Genomic DNA, 26,113 nt, shown 5'->3' with positions numbered 1-26,113 from the left:
AGCGCGAAGGTTCTTGTAGACTTGCATACACTGATCACGTAAAAAATACATAAACAACAAAATTACGCCAAAAAATTTTTGCCAAATTTTTCCTTAAAATTCATGTTTTCTTCTCTAGCTTCGCACAGCCGGCATACACCGCTTCGCTAATCTGAGCATTTTGTCTATAAAAACATAATCTTAAACGATAGCTCACGTGCGGGTGGCAAAGTTGGCGGGTTGCTTGTTAGGGGTGTACACAAAGAGTTAAGAATTCAACTGTTTGAAAAAAAAATGCATCTGGAATTTTATAAGTATTTTTTAAGTACTCAGCGTGTGCAAAACTATAACCTCCATAGTCCATTGAGCTTAGCATACAAACGGTAGGACACTCTGTATATCTCGATGAGTATAATAATCTACGATTGTTGGATTGGACACACGCGTCCATTCATCAAAAATAAACCATATCTCTATTTATAGATGCGGGCGGAAGGTTACTACCTTCCGCCCGCGGTTTTGCCCGCGTGGTGTTTTGATAAAAGGTAGCCTATGTTCTTTCTCAGGGTCTTAAGATTGTCTGTGCCAAATTTCATCAAAATCGGTTGAGAGGTTTAAGCGGGAAAGCGTAACAGACAGACAGAGTTACTTTCACATTTATAATATTAATAGGGATAGCAAAAGGACACATTTGGATACATTTGTATTGTGCATATTAAATGATATATTGTACTTCCCGTATTATAAAATGATGGTCAATAAATATAAAACAATGGAACAGCAGTGGAATGAAACAATCAGTAAATAGGTATGACGTCACGATATTCAGAATATTTATTGGAACGGCATAATACCTTTTCCTTGTACATCTGTTTTCTGTCCCTAAGAGGTTTGCTAATGTACAGTGTGTGAAACAGCGTAATTGGTTTGAGTAAATGTTATTAACAGCTCACATGTAATTCTGAGAATCTTATCGTGTTGTTGCAAATTGCCATCAAAACAAACGAAGATAATATAAGAGCTTTTAGACTATTTATTTTGTACTATTGATCTTATATAAATAATTTAATGATATTAAATCATTAATTTATAGTTGCAGTTATTTAATATGTTGCCATTTCGTAGGTACATCCTCCGTAGCTTGTGTTTAAGCAGTATTATTTCCAGTATGGAAAACTGACAGCACTATATCTAGTTCGTCTAGCGCCATCTTTTGCCTATTCTGCAAATAATACTGCTATAACACATCATGGTAACCCCTGAGGTATGTTAAAACATAAAATTAAAATAACTACAATATATCAATGGAGAATGTTCACTAATTTTGATTATTAGCACTCCATATTCTCTGTCAAAAATAAATAATACTAGTGAAAAAATTACTTCGATACGTCAATTAGTTTCCGATTTAGAAGTAAAACAAGTTGTAAACGCCCGGTGATGGTGTGACGTCACACCACAACACGCTCAATCTGGCTCACTCAGTCCGCTAGCGATCGCGCGCCCGTGCCGTCGAAATTATAATTAAATACTTTTAAAAATGTCCAATCCAAATACCAGAAAATCATGTGTTGTTCCTAAATGTAAAAATACAACTACCAATTCGCCGGATAAGTTGTTTTTTATAGTTGCAAAGGACGTAAACTACATATTATAATATTTTGAGAACATTGCAGCTGTTTTGCGTTATCCTTTGTTTTCTATACAAGTTTTAATCTATACTAGACTGTGCTTCTGCTCTGCTCGTATGGGCTAAGTATAGGTAGATGGCTAGTAAGATTTTTTCTTGTTTTAAGTTGAGAATGATATGGAGAACTATACTAAAATATAAGTTGGTCGGGGGAAGAATTAAACAAAAACAGGGTATAGTTCCACACAAATTCAAATGTCAACAGGAAAATGAAGATAAACCTCAGAGATCAGCAGTGCAAAAACGCAATCGTATAGAATATTTTGAGAAACTATTAAATAAAGATGAAACTTTGGCATGACTGTTATTTTATTAAACGAATAATAATTACTATTATTGGACTATTAACGAAATTCGCGGACGAAAACCCATCAAAATACTGCGCAAGCTATAACACCTACTACAGCGCTGCCGACTTGATACTAAGCGCGGAGGCGCGGCCGCGCGGTGCGTTGTGACGTGACGTCACAAGCGGTCACGTGACTATTAGCGGGACTCGATATTTTTCGAAACTTTGAATGCGTATAAAATCAAAACTACTTGGTATTTTTGACTACGACAAAAACTAGTGTATTTGTATACATACAGGCTTTACTGAGACACAATTTCAAGGGATTTGGCATACCTAGTAACATTCTTCATTATTTCACTCTATAACTACAGGAATAATAAGTCAAATAAAAAACGGATCACATTTAAACTATATATTACTCTTAGAACACAACCCCACCCCATTCATTTAAAAGTACCCTAGTTCCTGAGCACCATCAGCGAGGCCCATCATCATCAGGGTCACCTCATCTCCCTGCTCGCTGATCCTCTCCGCCGGCCAGTGGAAGGAGGACCCCCGGAGCTCGTAGGTATACACCAGCCTGGTGTTGAGGGCATGACGCACCCAGTCCATACTACCACCCGAGGCTTTATCTATAAGACATTTCCGTAATAAAATATTTCAATGAGTGGTGAAGCTCGAGAGAGATTATAATATCGCCAGTTTAAGAAAACAAGAATTGTAAAACAAGAATTGTAAATAAATAAAATTAAAGGTAAGAAACTGTATTCATAAATTTTATTCGAAGGTAAGAAAGAGGAAATGAGTCTGTCTGCTGACAATGCTGACATCTACATGACATCTACCACTTAACTAGTTGGAATCTACAAATTATTTCATAATATAAAATGCACAAAATTAAACTGACAAAAGAAGAAATCTTTCGTCAGAACCACACAAAACCAATTAAAATTCAATAAACACACAGAACCAATTAAAATTCACCAAATTCATTTTTATATGAAAGAAAATGAACAGAGATGTAACGCTAATTACAATTGAAAACTTACACAAAGTGGCGGCTGCTGTGTCAGGCCCGTCATACAAATCGCTGTTAATTCTACTTCCGTATTCAATAGATTTTCTGCCTATCTGCACCTAAAAGAAAGAATGAATCTATTCAGAACTGCGATCATTTTGAATTAAATTTACAAGTCGTAATATGTAAGTTCGAATCGCTTTTCAACTACTAATAATAGTGTTATATTATCTTTTAATATAACTAAATAGTTAGTTGTCTTGATTTCATAGAATTTATTTGATAGCTAATTTGTATGTAATATACTCGTATGTAGGTACGTCATATTATTTATATAATTCTATTATATAAATAATATAATATTCTATTATATAAATAATATGACGTACACACACATGCCCATGGTAGAATTCTCTCTGATTTATACTTTTACTTATTTCAATTGAGAAAAGAATCATCATTACCTGCATTGAATTTTAAAATAATTTGGAAAATCCAAAAGAGCACGCCTCATAATTTTTTTTTAATAAATATTTATTAATTATTATTTTTGTTTATTTAATAACAATTAAACCACATCGAATCAGACCCTGAAAAATGAAAGGGTTCTATTCCTGAGCATACTCAAGCGTAAGAGAAAAAAAAAGACTCGATTAGTAAAGTATTTCGGTCGCTATCGTGTTAACAAGAAAAAGGATCCGCACATACAGACACACGGACGTCCAAGACAGAACTTTTTTAAACTGTTTTTTAACTAGTTTAAATAACAAAAATGACATCAAAAATATCATGAACGTTAAAAATAGTGTTTTTTCTTAATATGTGTGTGTATGTATTATCTTACAAGTGCAATGTATGATACATAAAGACATTTTAAGTTTGAAAAATCAGATGTTTTGCGCGAAGTGACAGTAGTACCCACCTCAACGCTTCGCTTATGAGGCGTGCAAAAGAATTTACAAAGTACGTTAAGATAAGATCTTACCAATTCATCATAATTATCAACGTGCTCAAAAGAGTCGGAATATGGCACTAATAAAACAGATGCGTAGGAGTGGAAAGCCACATAGAACAATAAATTGTCTATGGTTGAAATGTACTTGGACAAGGATCTGGTTTCGACCTCAGAAAATGGGCGGGAACCGGCATACAGCTGATAGTCGCAGGGTTTTGTTGATGACGAGTGTTCTAGAAAAATCAAGAAATATAAAAAGGTAAAAGATAATTTAGAAGTTGTAATGTCCTCGAGATTTGCATTACGTAACACACAGATTTTAACTAACTCATTGTCTTTATTGTAATATATATCTCACTAAGCATTATATGTATATGCCAGTAGAAAAAAAGACAAGAAAGGCTGAAATTCCACAAATAAGAGCTAAGCTAAGCTAAGAGTAATTTTAAAATGATCAACTATTTCAGTATTTTTATTTATTAAGAATTGAGTTTCCTTCCATCCATTTGTAAAATTTAACTATAATAAAGACTTGTCAGTATGAAGTACTTCTATTATTCTATATTTAGACAAAAAAAATACAGAAAAAGTGAACTTACGTCCCCAGTTATAATCCCAGTTACGGTTGGGGTCAGCACCTCGGCACCCGTTTAACGAGCGAGACCGTGTCTTTCTCCAATATCTATCCTAGAAGTACATTTTCAATAACCATTACTATAATTATTCTATTTGCTTTTCATAAATTTAAACCATCATAATCATAATCTATTTCCAAAATATAATTACGTACGGTTACCCCAGCTGCAGCGGCCAGTCCCTAATTAATGAAATCAGTAAACATTTATGTTGGACTCCCCGCGGTTTAATCCGCATTGCAACTCTTCAGCTTTATAATATTAGTATAGATTAGTTACCCCACTTAACACAAAATCATTCTCAGGCCTTACAATAAACAACGACAACAATTTCCCATACATCAATCACTTACAACAGTATAGCTGTAATGGTATCCGTCAGGATTAACCGTGGGGAAGATGCGCCAGTCGAACTGATCCCGAAGTCTTGTTACATTGGGATCGCGACTCGTGAGTAGTTGATTGATGAAGTAGGTCGTCACTGCTGGGGCTATCCATTCACGCGCGTGGATGCCTGTAATATGAAGGTGTGAATGGGCGTCACAGAGTTAGGTGATTTATGTTTTAAAATAAATAATAGTTTAAAAAAACTAAAAAACACGCTTTTTATAGAAAACCGAACTAAAAAATAGAAAATAAATTTAAATGAATTTAAATTAAGAAAATAGTGTTAAAAATTTCAATGAATATAAATTAATAATAGTGTGAGTAAAAAAAATATTTTATTTAAAAAAAAGCGTGGGGTGCTTCTTAAGATACTATCGAAATGATAATCACTCTACTCATATCTGCCAATAAAATATCTATAACCATTGACACCATGCACCCCTGCCTTGCCTTGCCTGCCTGCCTTGTTAGTTAAAGGAATCAAGATATTTTGCATATAACTATAATTGTCGAGATAACATATGATTTTTAATTTTTTTATAAAACTATTATTTGATTTGTAGAATTAAAATTCTCTTTAGTATACAAAAATTTTTCAATATTAGAGAAAACGGCTAATATAAAGATAATTATTGTAAATAAAAATGAACATCGAGTCCTGGCTTATCGACTGTAGAGAAAAATTATAGAAAATTTTAATTATTTTCTTACTTTATCGACTATAATCGATGAAAATTATATAAATTAACAAGAAACATATTTTGCAAATTGAAAAATGGAATAATTTTATCAAATTAGTGTATTGTCATCGGTCCTCAATAAATCTCCAAAGATTGAACGAAATCTGGCCGTTTAAAGTGGGTCAAAATCGCGCCCAAAGAAGTCGGTTACAAACAAACATAGAAAACGGCTAAAGATAATTTGTGTTGCGTGTTCGTGTTCGTGTTCGTGTTTGAGTTTGAGTTTGAGTTTGAGTTCGTGTTCGTGTTCGTGTTTGTGTTTGAGTTTGAGTTTGTTTGAAATTGTTTGAGTTTGAGTTTGTGTTTGAGTTCGTGTTTGTTCGTGTTCGTGTTCGTGTTCGTGTTTGAGTTTGAGTTTGTTTAAAATTGTTTGAGTTTGAGTTTGTGTTTGAGTTCGTGTTCGTGTTCGTGTTCATGTTCGTGTTCGTGTTCGTGTTCGTGTTCGTGTTCGTGTTCGTGTTCGTGTTCGTGTTCGTGTTCGTGTTCGTGTTCGTGTTCGTGTTCGTGTTCGTGTTCGTGTTCGTGTTCGTGTTCGTGTTCGTGTTCGTGTTCGTGTTCGTGTTCGTGTTCGTGTTCGTGTTCGTGTTCGTGTTCGTGTTCGTGTTCGTTGTTCGTTGTTCGTTGTTCGTTGTTCGTTGTTCGTTGTTCGTTGTTCGTTGTTCGTTGTTCGTTGTTCGTTGTTCGTTGTTCGTTGTTCGTTGTTCGTTGTTCGTTGTTCGTTGTTCGTTGTTCGTTGTTCGTTGTTCGTTGTTCGTTGTTCGTTGTTCGTTGTTCGTTGTTCGTTGATCGTTGTTCGTTGTTCGTTGTTCGTTGTTCGTTGTTCGTTGTTCGTTGTTCGTTGTTCGTTGTTCGTTGTTCGTTGTTCGTTGTTCGATGTTCGTTGTTCGTGTTTGTGTTTGTGTTTGTGTTCGAATTAAAATTCGAGTTTGTGTTTGAGTTCGTGTTCGTGTTCGTGTTCGTGTTCGTATTCGTGTTCGTTGTTCGTTGTTCGTTGTTCGTTGTTCGTTGTTCGTTGTTCGTTGTTCGTTGTTCGTTGTTCGTTGTTCGTTGTTCGTTGTTCGTTGTTCGTTGTTCGTTGTTCGTTGTTCGCTGTTCGCTGTTCGCTGTTCGCTGTTCGCTGTTCGCTGTTCGCTGTTCGCTGTTCGCTGTTCGCTGTTCGCTGTTCGCTGTTCGCTGTTCGCTGTTCGCTGTTCGCTGTTCGCTGTTCGCTGTTCGCTGTTCGCTGTTCGCTGTTCGCTGTTCGCTGTTCGCTGTTCGCTGTTCGCTGTTCGCTGTTCGCTGTTCGCTGTTCGCTGTTCGCTGTTCGCTGTTCGCTGTTCGCTGTTCGCTGTTCGCTGTTCGCTGTTCGCTGTTCGCTGTTCGCTGTTCGCTGTTCGCTGTTCGCTGTTCGCTGTTCGCTGTTCGCTGTTCGCTGTTCGCTGTTCGCTGTTCGCTGTTCGCTGTTCGCTGTTCGCTGTTCGCTGTTCGCTGTTCGCTGTTCGCTGTTCGCTGTTCGCTGTTCGCTGTTCGCTGTTCGTTGTTCGTTGTTCGTTGTTCGTTGTTCGTTGTTCGTTGTTCGATGTTCGTTGTTCGTGTTTGTGTTTGTGTTTGTGTTTGTGTTTGTGTTCGAATTAAAATTCGAGTTTGTGTTTGAGTTCGTGTTCGTGTTCGTGTTCGTGTTCGTATTCGTGTTCGTTGTTCGTTGTTCGTTTTTCGTTGTTCGTTGTTCGTTGTTCGTTGTTCGCTGTTCGCTGTTCGCTGTTCGCTGTTCGCTGTTCGCTGTTCGCTGTTCGCTGTTCGCTGTTCGCTGTTCGCTGTTCGCTGTTCGCTGTTCGCTGTTCGCTGTTCGCTGTTCGCTGTTCGCTGTTCGCTGTTCGCTGTTCGCTGTTCGCTGTTCGCTGTTCGCTGTTCGCTGTTCGCTGTTCGCTGTTCGCTGTTCGCTGTTCGCTGTTCGCTGTTCGCTGTTCGCTGTTCGCTGTTCGCTGTTCGCTGTTCGCTGTTCGCTGTTCGCTGTTCGCTGTTCGCTGTTCGCTGTTCGCTGTTCGCTGTTCGCTGTTCGCTGTTCGCTGTTCGCTGTTCGCTGTTCGCTGTTCGCTGTTCGCTGTTCGCTGTTCGCTGTTCGCTGTTCGCTGTTCGCTGTTCGCTGTTCGCTGTTCGCTGTTCGCTGTTCGCTGTTCGCTGTTCGCTGTTCGCTGTTCGCTGTTCGCTGTTCGCTGTTCGCTGTTCGCTGTTCGCTGTTCGCTGTTCGCTGTTCGCTGTTCGCTGTTCGCTGTTCGCTGTTCGCTGTTCGCTGTTCGCTGTTCGCTGTTCGCTGTTCGCTGTTCGCTGTTCGCTGTTCGCTGTTCGCTGTTCGCTGTTCGCTGTTCGTGTTTGTGTTTGTATTTGTGTTTGTGTTCGAATTAAAATTCGAGTTTGTGTTTGAGTTCGTGTTCGTGTTCGTGTTCGTGTTCGTATTCGTGTTCGTTGTTCGTTGTTCGTTGTTCGTTGTTCGTTGTTCGTTGTTCGTTTTTCGTTTTTCGTTTTTCGTTTTTCGTTGTTCGTTGTTCGTTGTTGTTCGTTGTTCGTTGTTCGTTGTTCGTTGTTCGCTGTTCGCTGTTCGCTGTTCGCTGTTCGCTGTTCGCTGTTCGCTGTTCGCTGTTCGCTGTTCGCTGTTCGCTGTTCGCTGTTCGCTGTTCGCTGTTCGCTGTTCGCTGTTCGCTGTTCGCTGTTCGCTGTTCGCTGTTCGCTGTTCGCTGTTCGCTGTTCGCTGTTCGCTGTTCGCTGTTCGCTGTTCGCTGTTCGCTGTTCGCTGTTCGCTGTTCGCTGTTCGCTGTTCGCTGTTCGCTGTTCGCTGTTCGCTGTTCGCTGTTCGCTGTTCGCTGTTCGCTGTTCGCTGTTCGCTGTTCGCTGTTCGCTGTTCGCTGTTCGCTGTTCGCTGTTCGCTGTTCGCTGTTCGCTGTTCGCTGTTCGCTGTTCGCTGTTCGCTGTTCGCTGTTCGCTGTTCGCTGTTCGCTGTTCGCTGTTCGCTGTTCGCTGTTCGCTGTTCGCTGTTCGCTGTTCGCTGTTCGCTGTTCGCTGTTCGCTGTTCGCTGTTCGCTGTTCGCTGTTCGCTGTTCGCTGTTCGCTGTTCGCTGTTCGCTGTTCGCTGTTCGCTGTTCGCTGTTCGCTGTTCGCTGTTCGCTGTTCGCTGTTCGCTGTTCGCTGTTCGCTGTTCGCTGTTCGTGTTTGTGTTTGTATTTGTGTTTGTGTTCGAATTAAAATTCGAGTTTGTGTTTGAGTTCGTGTTCGTGTTCGTGTTCGTGTTCGTATTCGTGTTCGTTGTTCGTTGTTCGTTGTTCGTTGTTCGTTGTTCGTTGTTCGTTGTTCGTTGTTCGTTGTTCGTTGTTCGTTGTTCGTTGTTCGTTGTTCGTTGTTCGTTGTTCGTTGTTCGTTGTTCGTTGTTCGTTGTTCGTTGTTCGTTGTTCGTTGTTCGTTGTTCGTTGTTCGTTGTACGTTGTTCGTGTTCGTGTTTGTGTTCGTGTTCGTGTTCGTGTTCGTGTTCGTGTTCTTCTTCGTGTTCGTGTTCGTGTTCGTGTTCGTGTTCGTTGTTCGTTGTTCGTTGTTCGTTGTTCGTTGTTCTGTAGTGGTATTGTATCTTACTTCCCATGTTGCCACCACCGCTGCTAAGCTCAGCTCAGCTGCATATGCAGTTCGAAGAATAAGGCATCTCACCGATGAAGATACGGCTAGATTGGTTTATTTTAGTTACTTTCATAGCATTATGTCCTATGGAATTCTACTATGGGGCAGGGCTGCAGATATAGAAACTATATTTATATTACAGAAAAGAGCCATACGCTCTATATATAATTTACGTGCTCGGGACTCACTAAGAGATCTCTTTAAGAATATTGGTATCCTCACTGTACCATCACAGTATATATTTAATAATGTTTTACATGTACACAAAAACGCGGACTTACACACAAAAGTAGGAGATAGACACTGTTATGGCACAAGGAATAGAAATAAAATTGAAATGCCATTTTATAGGTTAGCTAAAGTTAAAAATTCATTTATGGGCCAAGGTATACGTTTTTACAATAGAATTCCTCATAGTATTAAAGAATTTAGTAGTGTTAAATTTAAAACTTATTTAAAAAATGTATTAGTTCAGAGAGCCTACTACAGCATTAAGGAATATATGGAAGATGAAAATCCATGGAGGGTTGTCGCGTAAGAATAACAGGACAGTTCTTTGGCATATTATGATAATATATAATATTATGTAGTTAGATGTAAGTAACATGTAATGTAAAATTATATTGTATATGGACATGACTTTAAAAGAGCAACTATGGAGTTTCTTGCCGGTTCTTCTCCATAGATGCTGCTTTCCGAATCGGTGGTAAATTTAAAGAATGTAATGACGATTCAAAAGTGCTTCTGGAAGAAGTCTAATTGAATAAATAAATGTTTGAGTTTGAGTTTGAGTTTGAGTTTACTAAGACAGAATAAATCATAAGTTCAACCGAGACGGTCGTATTATTTCATTTGCACCAGCTCCCCTCACCTCATGGCGACCCTGCCATACCGTGGCGTGGGCGAGTGTCGGGTGACCGGCGACTCGGCGAATTTCGCCAACGCGGCGGATTCCTGTGTGCCTCGGTGCTCGTAGATAGCCAAGTTTACAGTTGTCGTTATAAAAACTTTGACTTTAGTGCGTCACTTTGGAGCCGAGTGGTGACAAACGTGTGTAAAGAGACAGTAAAAGTGCTTGAACATAGTGGGAAAATCGTACTCAAAAACCGAAGACAAGGAAATCCAGATAAACCAAAATGCGGCAGGTTCCAACAAGGCACAAATTTTCGAAGAAAATGACGTCCAACACCAGATCGTAACAAATAACATTCTACTAGCTGTAATTTTAGTCGTGGTTATTGCTACCGTGATCTACTTCTTGCTAACCAAGTGGAGGCGCAGTGAAAGGAAGTGGATGCAGAGGAAAATGCAGCAGCAGTTTTTCTTGCGAATGCGGCAACGGCTGTCCGGAAGATTCGGCGGAGCAGACGAGGGAGCTGACCCAGCCTGATGACAGAAGCTAAAATAAAAGTGCGCGGCCCCTTCCCCAAATTATTTTAATTAATTTTGTTTCGTTCGTCCAAATTATTTTTAACGTAATTTTGCCCTCTTGCCCCTGTGAAAATCCTCCTCTTTCTTTTTTTTTTTTTCGTATATAATACGTGCAATCTTGGAGCATCGATCTTCACTTTCAAGAAAAGAAAATGAACAATTTTATTTAAGTGACTTTAAGTGACATAGTTAGTTTATGGAACATAATTTGGAAATAATTCTGAGTAAGTTGAATGACATAAGTAGTAATTTAAGAAAATTAGGTCCTACTAGAAGGGAAAAATATGCATGTAATGTTAAGAAAAAAATTTTAGAAGCTGATGAATTATATTTAGAGTATAACAATATAATTAATATTTTTAAAAGTAATTTAGAACTTTCAGAATATGTCTTTGAAATATTAATAGACCGTATAGAATTAGCATATAAGCAAATTTTAACATATAAAATTAGTACTAGTGAAAACACAGTTGCAAATTCCATCACACACTCCCACTCGCACACTCCATCTCTGCTAGATCTATTTCTAACTTCCTCTCCAGACAATTACAAAGTGAGCGTCGCAGCCCCTCTTGGATCCTCCGATCATTGTCTTATACAGAGTACAGTGCCCCTCACATATCAATCTCGGTCTCGCCCAGCTACTACCCGACGTGTCTGGCACTATGGGTCGGCGGACTGGGATGGGATGCGCACGTTCTTTTCCTCCTACCCATGGAGACAGGTCTGCTTTGCAGATGAGGATCCCGATGCTTGTGCTGACTGTGTCGCTGATGTTGTGCTACAGGGCATGGAGCTTTTCATCCCGAACTCTGTGGTACCTGTCGGCGGCAAGTCACAGCCCTGGTTTGGGCAATCTTGCAGAAAAGCATCTCGAACGAAGCAAGATTGTTATCGAAATTTGGCAGAAGCTCTTGCTGCGCAAGATCCTCAAGCTAAGCATCTCAAGAAACTGTACAACTCTGCCTCCAGATCACTAAAGAGGAAAATTGCTGAAGCAAAGTCAAGCTTCATCAACAGAATTGGTAAAAAGCTGACACATTACCCTTCAGGCACACGGGCTTTTTGGTCTCTTGCTAAGGCTATCCTGGGAAACTTCTGCCGGTCGTCACTTCCACCACTACGCAGGGCCGACGACTCTTTAGCTCACACAGCTAAAGAAAAAGCTGATACTTTGGCGACTCTTTTCGCATTAAATTCGTCGCTGGATGATGAGGGAAAAACACCACCGTCCATCTCAGACTGCAATAGCACGATGCCCGAAGTGAAATTCACGCAATCTGCAGTGCGTAAAGCACTTCGTTCTCTTATCATTCATAAGTCAAATGGGCCTGACGGCATCCCTGCTGTAGTTCTAAAGACCTGCGCTCCCGAGCTGGCTCCGGTCTTAACACATCTCTTTCGATACTCATATGCCACTGGTATTGTCCCTAGATCCTGGAAGACCTCCTTGATACATCCGATCCCTAAGAAAGGCACACGCTCCGATCCATCTAACTATAGGCCAATTGCAGTCACCTCCTTATTCTCTAAAGTGATGGAGTCCATCATTAACAGTCAGCTCTTGCGATATCTTGAGGACAACCAACTGTTAAGTGACCATCAATATGGCTTTCGTCATGGTCGCTCTGCAGGTGACCTCTTAGCATTTCTGACTCACCGATGGGCAAAAACAGTGGAGAATAAGGGGGAAGCGCTGGCTGTAAGTTTAGATGTAGCGAAGGCCTTTGATCGGGTGTGGCACAGGGGGCTCCTTTCCAAACTTCCATCTTATGGACTACCGGAGAGGTTATGCAATTGGGTAGCTAGCTTTCTCCAGGCACGTAGCATCCAAGTCGTCGTCGACGGAGCATGCTCTGCATCTATGCCTATTAGCGCTGGTGTCCCACAAGGCTGTGTGTTGTCGCCTACGTTGTTCCTTCTGCATTTCAATGATATGTTGCGAATACGTAGCATTCATTGTTATGCGGACGACAGCACTGGTGACACGCATTATGCCGGCCAAGCAAAAACCTCTCTGGAACTAACAAACCAGCATCGAAACGAGCTTGTATCGAACATTGAGCATACACTCGAGGAAATTTCTGCGTGGGGCCAATCCAACCTTGTCGAGTTCAACCCAGGGAAGACACAGGTCTGTGCATTTACAACAAAGAAAAGTCCCTTTGTCGTACCACTTACCTTCCAGAACAGTCCCCTGACTATCAAACCAAGCATCAGCATTCTCGGCGTTGAGATTACGTCTGACGTGCAGTTCCGTGGATTCTTGGAGGACAAAGCCAAGATTGCTTCGAAGAAGTTAGGGGTGCTCGCCAGAGCGAGACGGTACTTCACACCCGCCCACCTATTGCAACTTTATAAAGCTCAAGTCCGGCCCCATATGGAGTACTGCTCGCACCTCTGGGCCGGAGCACCCCAATACCAGCTCGTACCACTAGACCGCGTTCAGCGTCGAGCAATCCGCATCATTGACGACACCGAGATTGCCAAATCGCTTGATGCTTTGTCGCTGCGGAGAGACGTCTCCTCTCTCTGTGTGTTTTACAAAATTTATAATGGGGAATGTTCTGAGGAACTCTTCGACTTGATTCCAGCCGCCGATTTCCACAACCGCACATCGCGTCACAAGCTAAAGTATCATCCTCACCATCTGGATGCATGGCGCTCTACCACAGTGCGATTCTCCCGTAATTTTTTGCCTAGAACAACATCGTTGTGGAACGAATTACCATCTGAGGTGTTTCCAAGCGTCTTTGACAAAGAAACCTTCAAAAAAAGGGCATACAAATTTCTTAAAGGCCGGCAACACATTCGCGGTGCCCCTGACAACGCGAATGCTTATGGGCGGCGGGCATCACTTTCCATCAGGTGACCCGCCTGCTCGCTTGCCCGCTTAAGTATAAAAAAAAAAAAAAAAAAAATAGTCGAAATATTTGTTCAGTACAAGTCGAAAATCCCCAAGATGTAGAATCTCAGGACCGGAGTCAGTTTTTTCGGACCTAAACAATATAATATTTTAACTTGTGACAATAACGTAAAATATATATACTTAAATATAGGTACTCAAAAGTGTTCATGGTTATTAGACACAGGCGCTTCATTATCAGCGATTCGTAGTAACTCTTTATCGGAACGTATACCAATACATCGAGACCCTATAGTTATAAATGGTATAGGCGGTAAAACTTATTCAGAAGGTTATGTTTATTTAACTTTACAAGCATCCGATGGAACTAATTTTGAACATAAGTTTTATTTATTTGACAGTTTGCCTTGTAAATCAGATGGAATAATTGGGTTAGATTTTCTTAATAATTTTAATTCTACTATTGACTTAGAAAAAAATATTTTAATCTTAAATAGTGAAAAACAAAGTTTGTTGCCTTTATATACTTCACCTAAACTGTGTACCGATTATATATCAATACCAGCGAGATGTGAATCTATTCATTACATAAAATTAAATTCAGATGTGAGAGAAGATTGTGTGATTATACCGAAAGAGTTACAAGAAAATTTATTTTTAGCTGGATTAATAGTAAAACCTAAAAATAACATAATTCCTATTAGATTATTGAATACTAGTGAAAAAGAAATAGTCATTTCTGTATTTGAGCCCGAATTAGTATCTTTAAATTATTATAATATATGTTCATTTGACAAGTGTACTTCTAATTCCACACGTGCAAAAATATTGTTGCAATCTTTGAAACTTGATCACTTAGGTACAAGTGAACGGCATAGCATAGAAAGCATTTGTTCGAAGTATGCTGACATATTTCATTTGCCCGGCGATAAACTTACTACCACGAACTTAGGTGAACAAACAATTCAATTGAAACAAAATGTAAATCCGGTATATGTTAAACCATACAGATTGCCACATAGTTTAAAACCAGAAATAGAGAAACAAATTAAACAAATGTTAGATGATGATGTAATTGAACCATCTCAAAGTGAATGGTCCAGTCCGATTTTATTGGTACCTAAAAAATCAGATAGTAAAAATAATAAAAATTGGCGTTTAGTGATTGATTACAGAAAATTAAACGAGATAACACAAGATGACAAATTTCCACTTCCAAACATTACAGAAATTTTAGATTCGTTGTCTGGTGCTATTTATTATTCACATTTAGATCTTAGTCAATCTTATTATCAGTGTTCATTAAAACCAGATTCAAGACCAATTACAGCGTTTACTACCAGTACAGGACAATATCAAATGAAACGCCTACCAATGGGATTGAAGACAAGTCCCAGTGCTTTCTCTAGAGTCATGTCTATAGCTATGTCTGGACTAAACTTTATAAATTGTTTTATCTACTTAGATGATCTTATTTGCTTTGGTAGAAATTTAGAGTCCCATAACAAAAATTTAATCGAAATTTTTGAACGTTTACGTCAAGTGAATCTTAAACTGAATCCAAGTAAATGTCAATTTTTAAAAACTGAATTATTATACTTAGGTCATACTATATCGGCTGATGGCATTCGACCTGACAAAGAAAAAATTAAGTGTATTCAAAATTATCCTAGACCGACGAATATTGATGAAGTCAAACGTTTTGTTGCTATGTGTAACTATTACAGAAAGTTCATAGAAAATTTTGCAGATATAACTAATTGTTTAAATAAATTATGTAGAAAAAATATTAAATTTGATTGGACGGAACAGTGCGAAAACTCATTTAAAATTTTGAAAAATGCTCTTATTTCACCACCTATTCTACAATATCCAGATTTTTCTAACGAATTCGTATTGCAAACAGATGCTTCTGGAACGGCGATAGGTTCAGTACTTTGTAACAGTAATATGAAACCAGTAGCTTATGCTAGTAGACCTTTGAATAAAGCAGAGTTAAATTACCCTACTATTCAGAAAGAACTTCTTGCTATTGTCTGGAGTGTTAAATATTTTCGACCATATCTATACGGACGTAGTTTTACTATAGTAACTGACCATAAGCCACTAATTTATCTATTTGGAATGAAGGATCCATCAAGTAGACTTTTAAAATTTCGTTTAGCATTAGAAGAGTATAATTTCAAAATATCTTATGTTAAAGGCAAAGAAAATGTACTAGCAGATGCTTTGTCACGAATTGTTGTAACGTCAGAAGATTTAAAGGGTATGAATGATAAAATAGTAGCTGTAACAACAAGAGCTCAAGCTAGAAAAATGAAAGAGATGAATGAACACAAGAATGAAAGTGGTAATGATAGTGAGAAAAGCGGTGTACCAAGTATCAACTCTAACGATTGGCCTGATCAACCAAAAGTTGTGGAGATACTTAGGATACCGAACGGATCAGTTGAGTTATGTTTGATTGAGGGAGAATTGTTAAAGAAAATGAGAAAAAATAAAAGCATAGATGTCGAATCTGAATGCTTCGCATTTGTTGCTAATAAAAAAGTATTATATGTAAATCTCGATTTTAAAGCACAATACACGCGAGACGTTTTTGTGGAAAAATTGAGAAAATTATGTGAAAAATTAGAAATAAAAGAGATTTGTATGATAAAAAGTGAAGATAACGCGTTATTCATTAAAAATATGATAGAAGAAATAAAGAGTATTAAAAAGTGGTCCGGACCACGCATTTGTATTTTAAGAGGAATAAAAAGAATAGATAATGACGAAGAAAAACAATTTATCTTAAATGACTTTCATTTGCTACCAACAAGCGGACATGCTGGGGTACGCAGAATGATTAATAATATAAAACGTAAATTCTACTGGCCAGGAATTGAAAATGACGTCAAAAATTTTGTTCATAAATGTGAGAAGTGTCAAAAAATGAAACACTCTAGGTATATAAGAGAACCGATGGTTATAACAACCACGGCAAGTTTTGCTTTTGAAAAAGTATTTTTAGATATAGTGGGTCCCTTAGATTTAGATTTAGAACATAATAAATATATCTTAACAATTCAGTGCGAGTTAAGCAAATTTGTCGAGGCTTATCCTCTTAGAAGTAAAGATACGGTAAGTGTAGCTAGGAGTTTTGTGAACAATTTCATTTTAAGGTTTGGCATTCCAAAAGTCATCACTACAGATCGTGGAACAGAGTTCATTTCGGAGACGATGGAAGAGGTATGTAAATTACTTAACAAAGAAAAACTTAGCTCTACAGCATACCATCACCAAACTATTGGTTCACTTGAAAATACGCATAAACATCTAGGTTCATTTTTACGTATACAATGCGATAGTCACCCTGAAACATGGAGCCACTGGCTACCATTTTGGTGTTTCTCGTACAATAATACTGTTCATTCAAGTACAAAATATGCCCCATATGAATTAGTTTTTGGCAAACCGTGCGAAATTCCCAGTAGAATTTCTTCTAATATAGAACCATTGTATAATCCAGATAACTATAGTTTAGAGTTAAGATACAGGTTGCAAGTAGCTAATAGAGACGCAAGAGAAAATTTGTTAAAGTGTAAAGAAAACCGAAAGCTGAAGTATGATAAGAATGTTAATAAAGTAAAATACAATCCAAACGATTTATTATTAGTGAAAAATGAGACAGGAAATAAATTAGAAACTTTGTATAATGGTCCATATATTGTAATAGAAGAACAGGAACCAAATGTGAAAATTATGAAAAATGGGAAAATTGATGTTGTTCACAAAGATAGAACGAAACCTTTTGTTAAGGATAATTAATGTTATCGTACGTACTACGTGTTACGTATTAAGAAAATTTAAGTTACTTATTGTTAATTAATTAATATTATAATTAAAAAAAAATAATTTGTATTAATTACTTTTTTTTCGTTATTTTGCCCCGGAGGTGTAGTGGTATTGTATCTTACTAAGACAGAATAAATCATAAGTTCAACCGAGACGGTCGTATTATTTCATTTACACCAGCTCCCCTCACCTCAGTTCGTTGTTCGTTGTTCGTTGTTCGTTGTTCGTTGTTCGTTGTTCGTTGTTCGTTGTTCGTTGTTCGTTGTTCGTTGTTCGTTGTTCGCTGTTCGCTGTTCGCTGTTCGCTGTTCGCTGTTCGCTGTTCGCTGTTCGCTGTTCGCTGTTCGCTGTTCGCTGTTCGCTGTTCGCTGTTCGCTGTTCGCTGTTCGCTGTTCGCTGTTCGCTGTTCGCTGTTCGCTGTTCGCTGTTCGCTGTTCGCTGTTCGCTGTTCGCTGTTCGCTGTTCGCTGTTCGCTGTTCGCTGTTCGCTGTTCGCTGTTCGCTGTTCGCTGTTCGCTGTTCGCTGTTCGCTGTTCGCTGTTCGCTGTTCGCTGTTCGCTGTTCGCTGTTCGCTGTTCGCTGTTCGCTGTTCGCTGTTCGCTGTTCGCTGTTCGCTGTTCGCTGTTCGCTGTTCGCTGTTCGCTGTTCGCTGTTCGCTGTTCGCTGTTCGCTGTTCGCTGTTCGCTGTTCGCTGTTCGCTGTTCGCTGTTCGCTGTTCGCTGTTCGCTGTTCGCTGTTCGCTGTTCGCTGTTCGCTGTTCGCTGTTCGCTGTTCGCTGTTCGCTGTTCGCTGTTCGCTGTTCGCTGTTCGCTGTTCGCTGTTCGCTGTTCGCTGTTCGCTGTTCGCTGTTCGCTGTTCGCTGTTCGCTGTTCGCTGTTCGCTGTTCGCTGTTCGCTGTTCGCTGTTCGCTGTTCGCTGTTCGCTGTTCGCTGTTCGCTGTTCGCTGTTCGCTGTTCGCTGTTCGCTGTTCGCTGTTCGCTGTTCGCTGTTCGCTGTTCGCTGTTCGCTGTTCGCTGTTCGCTGTTCGCTGTTCGTGTTTGTGTTTGTGTTCGAATTAAAATTCGATTTTGTGTTTGAGTTCGTGTTCGTGTTCGTGTTCGTGTTCGTATTCGTGTTCGTTGTTCGTTGTTCGTTGTTCGTTGTTCGTTGTTCGTTTTTCGTTTTTCGTTGTTCGTTGTTCGTTGTTGTTCGTTGTTCGTTGTTCGTTGTTCGTTGTTCGTTGTTCGTTGTTCGTTGTTCGTTGTTCGTTGTTCGTTGTTCGTTGTTCGTTGTTCGTTGTTTGTTGTTCGATGTACGTTGTTCGTGTTTGTGTTTGTGTTTGTGTTTGTGTTCGAATTAAAATTCGAGTTTGTGTTTGAGTTCGTGTTCGTGTTCGTGTTCGTGTTCGTATTCGTGTTCGTTGTTCGTTGTTCGTTGTTCGTTGTTCGTTGTTCGTTGTTCGTTGTTCGTTGTACGTTGTTCGTTGTTCGTTGTTCGTTGTTCGTTGTTCGTTGTGCGTTGTTCGTTGTTCGTTGTTCGTTGTTCGTTGTTCGTTGTTCGTTGTTCGTTGTTCGTTGTTCGTTGTTCGTTGTTCGTTGTTCGTTGTTCGTTGTTCGTTGTTTGTTGTTCGATGTTCGTTGTTCGTGTTTGTGTTTGTGTTTGTGTTTGTGTTCGAATTAAAATTCGAGTTTGTGTTTGAGTTCGTGTTCGTGTTCGTGTTCGTGTTCGTATTCGTGTTCGTTGTTCGTTGTTCGTTGTTCGTTGTTCGTTGTTCGTTGTTCGTTGTTCGTTGTTCGTTGTTCGTTGTTCGTTGTTCGTTGTTCGTTGTTCGTTGTTCGTTGTTCGTTGTTCGTTGTTCGTTGTTCGTTGTTCGTTGTTCGTTGTTCGTTGTTCGTTGTTCGTTGTTCGTTGTTCGTTGTTCGTTGTTCGTTGTTCGTTGTTCGTTGTTCGTTGTTCGTTGTTCGTTGTTCGTTGTTCGTTGTTCGTTGATCGTTGTTCGTTTTTCGTTGTTCGTTGTTCGTTGTTCGTTGTTCGTTGTTCGTTTTTCGTTGTTCGTTGTTTGTGTTTGTTTGTGTTTGTTTGTGTTTGTTTGTGTTTGTGTGTTTGTGTTTGTGTTCGTGTTTGTGTTCGTGTTCGTGTTCGTGTTCGTGTTCGTGTTCGTGTTCGTGTTCGTGTTCGTGTTCGTGTTCGTGTTCGTGTTCGTGTTCGTGTTCGTGTTCGTGTTCGTGTTCGTGTTCGTGTTCGTGTTCGTGTTCGTGTTCGTGTTCGTGTTCGTGTTCGTGTTCGTGTTCGTGTTCGTGTTCGTGTTCGTGTTCGTGTTCGTGTTCGTGTTCGTGTTCGTGTTCGTGTTCGTGTTCGTGTTCGTGTTCGTGTTCGTGTGTTTGTGTTTGGGTTTGTGTTCGTGTTCGTGTTCGTGTTTGAGTTAGAGTTTGTTTGAGTTTGAGTTTGAGTTTGAGTTCGTGTTCGTGTTCGTGTTCGTGTTCGTGTTCGTGTTCGTGTTCGTGTTATTGGAAATAAAAATTAACATCGAGTCCTACCTTATCGACTGTAGAAAAAAATTATAGAAAATTTTAATTATTTTCTTACCTTATCGACTATAGATGAAAATGATACAAATAATTAACAAAAATCATATTTTGCAAATTGAAAAATGGAATAATTTTATCAGATTAGTGTATTGTCATCGGTCCTCAATAAATCTACAAAGTTTGAACGAAATCTGGCCGTTTAAAGTGGGTCAAAATCGCGCCCAAAGAAGTCGGTTACAAACAAACATACAAACATACAGGTGAAGCTAATAAAAAGCGTGTAATGAGATTTATACAACTAATATTATTGGCTATGTACATGTTATATTAGTTGTATAAATGAAGCTTATGTATCAGAATAAAACAAAAGGTATAGATAGTTGTACACATACTTGGTTACGCCCAAGGTTTCGCCTGCGAGTGAAAACGGGCAGCACAATTATATTTTAAACTTTGTGAAGGAGTTTTAGGTAATACAGCGCATAGCTCATTTCATTCAGATTGTCAATTAAACGGCGCTGTTTTATGTTTAATAAACAGCCTAGGCCTTGGTGAATAAATATCGCGTTTTATATTTGTGTACCTAACTAAATTATTTAACTTTTAAGTTAACAATACCAACACTGATATAAAACTGTAACACCAATAATAATAGTTAAAAAAAACTAAAAAACACGCTTTTTATAGAAAACCGAAAACTAAAAAATAGAAAATTTTATCAAATTAGTGTATTGTCATCGGTCCTCAATAAATCTACAAAGTTTGAACGAAATCTGGCCGTTTAAAGTGGGTCAAAATCGCGCCCAAAGAAGTCGGTTACAAACAAACATACAGGTGAAGCTAATATAAAGCGTGTAAAAAGACAGAGTAAAGGTATACAAAACTTGATGCTTATTAAATTTATATGTAGGTACCCACTACACTATATTATTAATATATTAATATGTACATCACGAAACTCACCAGATTCAATAAAAAACACGGGTTTCCCAGTCTCCCGCTGTTCCTTCTCGTAACGAGTATTTATACGGAGTCCCAATATTTTGCGCCCCTCATAACTTTCGCCTGCTTCTATTACTTCTGTCCATTCGCTGAACGATTTGCTTGTGTCGTAAATGTATTTGTGAATCTAAGAAAAAAATAAAAATATATTTTTTTAATTTTCCTTATATATACTATATTATAAGGATAATATAGGTAACAGCGCGCCTACTATAATATCATCTTATAATGTGAAATCGTGAAAGAGCAACTATGGAGTTTCTTGCCGGTTCTTCTCCATAGATACTGCGCTTTCCGAATCGGTGGTTAATGTTAAAAATATGTTATGGAGATTCAAAAGTGCTTCCAGAAGAAGCGAATTTAATAAATACATGTTTGAGTTTGAGTTTAAAAAATACTAGAGATTGATTTAATCAGGCAAGTGTATAAAAGCAACAATGTAAATCTGACTTAACTCAGTTACATTTTATAATTAAAAGGTTTTGTACGTAAAATAAAAGTATCAAAGGTAGTATAGAAAATATTTTAACGTTAGAAAATTGTACCTAGTTCCTAAGTTAGGTTCCTAAGTTTTATCCCGATAAGCTGCTTATCCAAATCACATTAAAAAAATATATAAACTAAAATAGGTATTTTGGAGTATTCAGAGGCTTACTCTCGACACTCGACAGTATCGAGATCTAATTCAATCGAGTTCAATTCGAATGAAATATATTGAATATTCGAGATGGCTACTATTGAAAACTTGGACAGCCCACGTTCGTGCTTTGGTTTAAGATGAAATTAATCTCGAAAATTTAGCTCTACTTCAATAAAACGATTTGATATGGATGTAAATCTCGAATTGGGTGTAAAGTAAAAATTTTAGATCGAGTATGAACTATGAATCAACATTGTAATCGATTTGAAAACAAAATCGAATTTCGGTAGCGGTAGTAGGTACCTAAGGCTTTTTTTCGAAATTTTCGAAATTCGAAATTAGGATATCTTAGATAATATATTATCTCTATTTTATGAAGTTGCTTTTGATTATTTTAGTGACGAAAAAATTTATTAAATATGTCTAAATTAGCATACTTTACAAAATACCGCTCATGTGCAGTAAGAATTAAGATAAATATAAAAGTGAACTTACGTCGTCGACGTCATAGTACGCATCCCACGAGAATTTATTAAAACGACGATGTGGTACTTTTTCCGACTGAATTATTCTGGAAATTTAGAAATACTTAGGCTATATTTGGCATTTCGTTTTATACGCCTAAACACTTAAATTTTCATAATGTCAGAGGTCACGTTTATTTTTAACCGTGTTAATAAACCTATTAAGTATATTCTCGGTATCCTAAATTTATTTAGAAATTAAAAACAAAAATATATTACGTATACATATAACATCCTTTTATATAGTGTAATATATAAGCTTGGTATCCTACAACAAAATCTTATTACAACTCGCAGTAAGTAGAAACAAAATAATAATTTATCTGCCAGACCATTAACTTTACGTCATCGAAAATCATTTGGAATTCTCAGTCACCAAAAATATAGGAAATTTGTTCCTTGATTCCATTACGATAAAGTATCAGTACAAAACACAAGACAATTAAACATAACTTTATTATAATTATGTTTTCAACTTACTCCGAAACGTCGCGATGCAAAAGTTTCACTCTCAAATTCTCCTCTGTAGCGATCGCTTCTAAAACAGACGCTAAATGGGGAGACAAAATTATTTCCGATGAGTTTCTTGAATCTGAATGTATTAAAGACTCCTGAAATATGATAAAGTATAAACAAATTATTCCTATAATTTTCATACATTGTGAAATGTAGAGTTTTTGAGAAAAGTAAGAAATTATCGAATCTTTGATTATTACCATAGACAAATATATATTTGTCCATGTTATTACTATAGATACCTACTCGTATATTTAAAGAAAAAACTTACATTTTCCCTACGTGTTTATGAAATATCCGCTTTTAAAATTTCATGAAATAAGAGTTTTATAGCAATTTATATACCTATTCAAATAAGATGTGTATATAATGAAGACAACACCTACAATAATTGCACAGTTAATTTACAAACAACTTACATCTTTTTGCAAAAGCAGATTTTTCAAATGCTCCAGTCCCTCCCGGGGCCCTTGCACTTCATAATGCTTATAATATTTATAATTCTTTGACGTTTCCGAAAAAACTGGTGCAACAACCAAACAATACACCAATAGTAAATACATTTTCACAACAATGTTACATTTGTTCAAATAATCGCATTTATATAAAGAAATTATCAAGTACCACACTTAGGTTATGTTTGGAATTCTCTCATCATTAAGGTATATAATCCACTTCAAGAGATAACAGTTTAATATTAGCAAGCGATTGTTTATTTTGCAATCAATGAATTTGGAACATCGTACAGGTAAACAATTCTGGACAAGTGAGATTAAGAAATTGAAACTATAAAATTGATATATTTCCAAACAACAGAGTTTCTTGGCGGCCATTCTCTGAAAAAAAAAACTCTTCGAATTCCGACAGTAAAAAAATTATTTTAGTATGACGCAAAAGCGCTGTTAAAAGAAGTCAAGTTGAATAAATAAATGTTTGAACTTACGTTCGATTCGCATAAGAATTTTGCACATCTAGTCGACCTATAAGGTGACGTGTGTGTCTCAAATATCGGTTCGAAGTATAGCCTTCTGATAGACCTGAATAATAGGCTTTCGTTGTCTCCCTCAGAATACGAAACCCCAAACTAACTAGTCTATTTTAGTAACTTTTACAGGTAAATTCCAGAATTTAGTAAAATAAGGTAAGTAAATACTTTTTGTTATTTTTACGTTCATCTCGTACTAAAAACCACTAAAAACTTATAAAAATTATGATGAACTACAAAAATCTGTTATTGTCTTCTTTGCCACAAAATATATTATCGACGCGTATAAGTTCGCAAGCTTAAGCTGTTAACAATTTTTTAAGTGCGTTTGTTTAAATGTCAGAAATATTTTCAATAAATTCATTTGTTAAGGTATACATTTGTTGTATATACCTACATAGTAAATGCCGTAATATATCACGTAAATACTGTAAATACATAGTAAGTGTGTATTATCTTGAAATTCCACTCATAAGTTAAATAAATATATTTTATAGTCGGAAAATTTTATATTCCTCATTTAACTTTATATCAGTCAATTTGTTAAATGTCAATTTGTTTCATTCTTATCAAGAAAATATGCAAACAAAGTCGTGTTTACAAGCTAGTGTCATTAAAAGTGCATCTAATATTTTCATCACATAATGCTTAAAGGCCTTGAACTCAAATACTTACCTACTAGTGCGGGTGTTTAATATTTACAGATACAAATGTGTAAACAGTGTCTATGTCACCATTATCGTATGAATCGTAAAATTGCACCTTATAAGATACTAGCTTTCCGCCCGCGGCTTCGCCCGCTTTGTCTAAAACATAATAAATTATATACTAAAACCTTCCTCTTGAATCACTGTATCTAATAAAAAAAACCGCATCAAAATCTGTTGCGTAGTTTTAAAGATTTAAGCATACATAGGGACATAGGGAAATAGGGACAGAGAAAGCGACTTTGTTTTATTTCAAACTAGCGACCCGCCCCGGCTTCGCACGGGTGCAATGCTGATACTAAATACACTACAGAAAAATTGTGAACGTTGTATAGGTATAAAAATATAGCGGCCCGCTCCGGCCTCCGGCATCGCACGGGTATAAAATACATAGCCGGGCGGCCGCAAACGCTACGTCCTGCAATTTTTAAATCTGTAATATCTTCGAAAATATTCACTTAAATCATACGGTGTATAGGGCCATATAGATCTATATTAAATGAACAATGTATCCATGGTATTTAATTGGTTAAGGATTAATGCTGTATTGGTTAAAATCGCTTCGAAAATTAGCCATTATTTGTCGTAAAAAGTAAATGACAAAAAAAAGTTATTGTGGGTTATCCATAAGAGATAGACATATACCATCGCGGACTTTTCTGTAGACCTTTTCAATGTGTATAATACTTAGTACATTATTTTGATAAAACTCGTAGGGTTCAGCCTGCGTTTGCAATGTAAGCGGAATAAATGTAATTTTTTACGACATCACATTAGAAACCTCAAAAATAACAGTACTTCTCCACTACTTAATGGATCTTATTATACATATAAACCTTCCTCTTGAATCACTCTATCTATTAAAAAAAACCGCATCAAAATCCGTTGCGTAGTTTCAAAGATTTAAGCGTACAAAGGGACATAGGGACATAGGGACATAGGGACAGGGAAAGCGACTTTGTTTTATACTATGTAGTGATAGTGACTAGCTTTCAGCGAGCGGCTTCGCCAGCGTAGTCAAGAAAAAGCCGCATGATTCACGTTCCCGTGGGATTTACGGGTTATATATATTTCCTATCCTATATTTTTAATTAAACATAGCCAAAATTGGCTTCGGTATTTATTAAAGATCTGATCACGCCCCAAGTATTATTAAAAAAAATTCACTGTGCAGTTCGACTCGCTTTTCATACGATTTTATTGTATGTATGTATTGTATAGATAATAAAGAAATTATTTGGTATTTATGGTCATTTTATGTTGTTGCGTAAATTTTCATTACTTGCGTATTACTACAAAATACCTAATCCGTTACATAGAATTAGTGCACAAACATTATAAATATGTATAGGTATATAAATAAATAAATATAAATAAATAATATAGTAAATAATAAATATAGTAAATAATATATGTATAATAAATAATTTTAAATTAAATAATTGCCTTGGCATTCGCGTGTAGATGATTTAATGGATATTTGGATGAATAGATTCATTTCATACATTATTTCCATATTTGTATTAATTATTTATTTCAGTCGCAGAAAGTTTTTCAATCAAACTTAACATAAATTTTATCGTTGAGTAGTGAGCTAAATTGGTAATTTTCCAAACGACATTTGCAGGTTTGCAGATTTTTTAAATATATTGAATGTATTCTCCGAAACTCAATTAATCTCAATTATATAAAACCACAGAGTTAGCTAATTGTTTGAAGTTTCAAAAGTACTTTTGAATGAAGCGAAATTGGATGAATATTTGAA

At 37.4% G+C, this 26,113-nt stretch overlaps 1 protein-coding gene across 1 annotated transcript; it reads right to left on the bottom strand.

Annotated features, from left to right (window-relative positions):
* Positions 1 to 2,358: 2,358 nt before the first annotated feature.
* Positions 2,359 to 23,219, bottom strand: LOC149486120 (zinc carboxypeptidase-like). Its single transcript, XM_089698753.1, has 9 exons — positions 23,076 to 23,219; positions 22,621 to 22,751; positions 22,112 to 22,187; positions 20,938 to 21,103; positions 4,923 to 5,083; positions 4,534 to 4,621; positions 3,965 to 4,167; positions 3,011 to 3,098; positions 2,359 to 2,593 (listed from the first exon to the last, which is right to left on the bottom strand). Exons 1-9 carry the CDS (start codon positions 23,217 to 23,219, stop codon positions 2,409 to 2,411), a joined length of 1,242 nt encoding a protein of 413 aa, XP_089554879.1. The 3' UTR covers positions 2,359 to 2,408.
* Positions 23,220 to 26,113: the final 2,894 nt, after the last annotated feature.

This window comes from Colias philodice, chromosome 9, assembly GCF_061535455.1.
Source record: "Colias philodice isolate Cphi_HAF_F1 chromosome 9, ilColPhil1 Martin Lab GWU primary, whole genome shotgun sequence".
NCBI lineage: Eukaryota > Metazoa > Arthropoda > Insecta > Lepidoptera > Pieridae > Colias > Colias philodice.
The sequence above is the reverse complement of the archived record's forward strand: the minus strand, read 5'-3'. Positions and strand labels throughout refer to the sequence as shown.